Consider the following 4,767-nt stretch of genomic DNA (forward strand, 5'->3'; position numbering starts at 1 on the left):
CGACTTACTAGGCCAAACTATCGTTTGGCTAACACTGAGTGAGGATTACGCTATGATTGTACCCAAAATTGGAATGATGGGACAATCTCGAGATTTCGTGCACGATTAGTGCTAGCGCAAACTGCGGATTCTAGTTGGGGCTGACGCAGATCTCAAGATTGGTGCAACTGAAACAGTTTGGTGATTCAAACGAACGCTCGATGAGCGAGGTGTGATGGTGTGCGGTGGTGGCAACTAGGAAAGAGATTATTCATATTAAATCTATGCCAATTATGTTATTATAAATATTTAATATTTGGATACAAAGTGCGAAGAAGATATGAAACACATTGAGGAAAGAAGGTTATGCGAACTTCTAAGTTTATGAGTATACATTTGAAATCGCTAATAAGCATCTATGTTTGTGGGCAAGCTTGTTTAATCTGGTTGGCAATTCAAGATTGGTTTGCCCAAACTGGGATGGGTGAATTTCAAGTTTTGTGGGGCAAGATTGAAAAGTTTGGGCACACACGCTAGCGTGTCGAAAGCTGTGGCGACGGCGCGGCAGGTTAGGTCATGGAGCCGGAGCGTCTTTTTTTTTAAAGGTACTTTGAAAATGGTACGTGATGGACTCGTTGCGGCCATTAATGGTCGGCGATAACGCTCAATTATGATCAGGGCATGAACGCGAAAAGGGTAAATTATATTTCTACACGAAAAAGGACGGCGCGCCCGAGCGCGGAACAAAACTGAGCATGTTGTATTTAATGCTCGTCATTACGTGCATCTCGAAAGGCTTTCTGGGAATGCAGAATGTCAATTGCCGATTCACCGCTTTTTATCTTCTCCCAATGGCATGTGAATGTTTTGATTTCACAGGGCAGCGATTTCGCATCAATGGGCCGTCGGTCGGCGGCTGTTCGCGTTCGCGCCAGCTTGATGGCTGGCAGATCGTAAATCTGCAGAGGTGATAGTTTTTGTATGGAAGGGTGTCAGGGCTGTATAGACATCCGTCGAACAGCTGGTCGGGCTATACTGAAGGTGCTGGGGACAGTTTCCTATATCTATACAGTATATATAATAGATATAAGAATAAGTTAAGATTATGAAGTTATATATATATAACAAGCGCATGTTTAGGGTTAGGGTTAGGGCTAGGGTTAGGGTTAGGGTACACTTCTGTAGTACAAGTCTGGTACACTTTGTGTATACATATATGTACCTCGGGTACATATCTGTAGTACCTGATACGACAACGACCTCTTCAGCGGCACTTGGAGTGTTTCAATAAAATATAATGCTAAATAAATACGAAATATATTAACTACCAAAGTCTTAATGTTTCTAATTCTTTCTTTCATCTATTATTGCCAACAATTTCTTGTAAATGTCGTCCAAATGCTCATACATGTGCAACAAATGCTGGCGGCCGCGTTTGCTCGCATTGTTCACACTGCACACTAGCTGACACTTAAATATATATTTAAGTGTCAGTAAAATTGCTCCAAGTGCCTGTGTGTAGTCAGTGTACTCTCTAACACTGCAAGTGTAGACCTGAGGAACGTTAGTCGTTATCATAGTCTATAGACAGCTTGCATAATATCAGGAGGGAATAATAGAGAGGAGTATGACAGGCTCGCAACACAAGAAATTCAACATTTCCATGCCCATATTTACTTATGATTGATTACGTGAAGTCCAATAAAAATGACATCAGAACTATAGCGCTGAAAATCCAACTTGTCCTCACACTTTACTGTGTATCGATACTTTTTCTTATTATGTAGTTATAGCTTCAAAGGTCAGACGTGGTTTCACTAATAAATATTTCTAAGGGTCGATCATTTGCAACCTGTAATGCCAACAAGAGGCAGCTTTCTCTGAGATACTCGTTGGCGGGGTTCAGCATCGATATCAATATCTAATTTATGTAATTGTCATAAAAATCTCTACCCATGTATATGCACCCAATTATACATAATGCAACGTTCACATGCAGGGATTATATATAGGCCCAGTATAAGCTAGTAAGTAATGTCATTTTATTCAACTTGTTGTATAATTTCAGACTATATCGATACCCGAGTTGAAGCGGGCTTACAGAAAACTCACCCTGATATGGCATCCGGATAAGAATAAGGATGAAAATGCAGAGGAAATGTTCAGGAAGGTATGAAGAACCCAATGTTTGCTGTGTTATAGAAATAATTTTTATCTTGAAAAACGAGAAACAGAAATGTGATAGAACCATAGCACTTCCACTCCCTCTGACCCCAACAGTACTGTCATACAGCATCTGTCAATAAGGAAGCTGGTTTGGCCTCCTAGCCCTGTTTCCCCTGATTTGATTATTCTAAATACAGCCGCCTCTGCGTAGCCCATAGGCCCAATGTGGTATGATGGTAAGGAACGTTTTATTGGCGACACAAGCAATCATATGAACATGTACAAATCAGTATCATAGGGTGCTTAGTAAACATATGCTATGGAATTGTGTCGTGTTTCTTTCATTTGTTGATGAAGCTTCGCTAGTAAATGATATGGATTTTATTCAATAGCATATTGATACATGTATCATGAATGCTGAACGTATCGATACGTGTATCATCAAGGCTTGTATCACAATAAATACATCGATATATCGGTGAATTGTTCCACCCCTATATCAGCAAATTTATTTGATGTAAAAGTAAAGTATTACCTAACAGCTTTTGCGGATTTTTCAGATAACATCTGTACATGAAATACTCAAGAATGAGAAAACAAGACAGCAGTGAGTATAGTTACATTTCTCCATCCTAAATTGTTTGAAATTTACTTCCGATTCAAAGGTAATAAGCCACCAGGCACTAAAGCTGCATTCAATAAAAAATGTGGGGATGTTTCCTCGAATTCTGACGTTTTCTTTAATGATCTTGTCCTAGCTCTGTTTGTCTAATTTTACTGTGCATCATGATGCATAAACTTGTATACATTCAATTCAAACTCATTACTGTTATTAATCTCATTGAAGTATAGTGGTAAATAACTATTATATTTCATTTGTATTTATTAATATTGGGTTGAAATTTAACTTTCCTTGCAAATAATTTCCTGTTGATTTCTCCCTTGAGGTATGACGATATCTTGAAGAACGGCCTACCTAACTGGAGGCAACCAGTATATTATTACCGCAAAGCTAGGAAGTTGGGTCTTCTGGAGATTGCCATCCTTCTTGTTGCTATAATCACAGTTGGGCAGTATATCGTGGCGTGGGCAGCATACTGGGAGCGAAAGTTTGAACTGGTGAGACCTGTAAAGTTTACGTGTTTTAGTTACTGTAGGTAATGCTCAAACCACCTAAGCTACTTGGTTATATTTCATTGTGAATATATGAATAGTGTGAATGTTCGTCTTGGTATGATAGATCATCGTGCAGGTACTGCATGGAATGGGAATGTGAAAGGGGTTAATGGGATTGGAGTGGTCATTAAGGTTACACCTTACAATTGTATCGAAGCACAGATTCTAAGAATTGAGCAAAATTGTAGCAGGAATCTTTTTGCTGGATTTGCGTGTAATAATATTGGTTTCATATTACGTCTGTTTTTATATGTACTTACAGTGGAGTTTCTTTTGCAGCAAGAAGCTCTAATGACTCGGAGGCAGAGAACTAATAAGAAAAAAATGCATGCTGAGATTGATGAAGTGTTGGAGATGGAAATGAAATTTATTCCAAGGCCATCTCTGTGGAATCTTCTTGTTGTGCACATGGTTTGTTACACACGTATTTGATTTGTCAATAATTTGTTAAATTAACATTCTCTTTCAATGATTTGAGGATCGCTAAGCTTCTGTCATGATAACATGTAATAATTCTACCTGCCACTGTGTAGAGGTGCACGAATGTCCACAACGTAAAGTTTTTCTGCTGTAAGATTAACGTGTCTTATCTTGTTAGAAGCAAGATGACCCTCAAAGGAATTCTGGTTTCTCGTTTTGATATTTTTAAGACAATGTAACATGAGTGAACTTCGTACAGGTGAGCCAGAGTGTGTCTGGGTTTCATAAAGCAGTTGATGCAGTCAAGCAGTGGAGGGAAAGGCGTAACCAGCCAGCGGAGGACCCTGTGCAGGAACCCAATGAAGATGATTCTGTCAGCGAGAAGGGTGAGTGAGATCAGTGGTGTGACTCCAAAACTACCCTCCGTCATCTGTGTCTCTCATGTATCCTTAGCATCACACATTATCAGTTTTACGTGGATAACCTTCCAGTTTTAAACCTCCAGTTTTCCCTTTCCATTTGGATGGTATTTTGTTCTCCTTATTTGCACCATCTTACATTCTTTATAGGTTGGAAGAGGGCATATAGTAGCCATTTGTACTTGTCAACCACAGAATATGCTCGCTTTTATGTTTCACATATATTTTTAAAACATTACAGGGAACAATTTCCAGCCAAAAATTTCCATAGCAAATGTGCTATACAAAATAAATTTTGCATAGCAATTGGATAAATTTGTATAGCATTTTTTTTCAGACAATCACAGTGCAAATTTACACCGCAGTGCATGCTTGGCGTGTTATCGTGTCGGCCTGTGACAGGCACAGCTAGCTTAAAGGCATAATTCGACCATTGATTATGCAATTTTAACGAATGCTACAGTAACTGGCACCTTGTGTAGTTAATAAGTACATTACCTTATAGCCAAACGCGTATTAGTTTGTCCAATATCACTGCTGGTTACTAAGAAATGTCTAAGAAATACGCAGTACATGAAATCTGTTGTTGGAAAACTGACTTGTTTAC

At 39.0% G+C, this 4,767-nt stretch overlaps 1 protein-coding gene across 1 annotated transcript in view; it reads left to right on the forward strand.

Moving 5' to 3' along the window:
• LOC106812092 (uncharacterized protein F54F2.9-like) overlaps positions 1-4,767 on the forward strand; it is an 18,473-nt gene that overhangs the window by 9,387 nt on the left and 4,319 nt on the right. The window contains exons 3-7 of the mRNA XM_014815866.1: positions 2,048-2,149; positions 2,706-2,752; positions 3,093-3,264; positions 3,601-3,732; positions 4,001-4,127. Of these exons, the coding sequence (XP_014671352.1) occupies positions 2,048-2,149; positions 2,706-2,752; positions 3,093-3,264; positions 3,601-3,732; positions 4,001-4,127 (580 nt within the window). The remainder of the gene's footprint in view (positions 1-2,047; positions 2,150-2,705; positions 2,753-3,092; positions 3,265-3,600; positions 3,733-4,000; positions 4,128-4,767) is intronic.

This window comes from Priapulus caudatus, unplaced genomic scaffold (genome assembly GCF_000485595.1).
Source record: "Priapulus caudatus unplaced genomic scaffold, Priapulus_caudatus-5.0.1 Scaffold20, whole genome shotgun sequence".
NCBI classification, from domain to species: domain Eukaryota; kingdom Metazoa; phylum Priapulida; class Priapulimorpha; order Priapulimorphida; family Priapulidae; genus Priapulus; species Priapulus caudatus.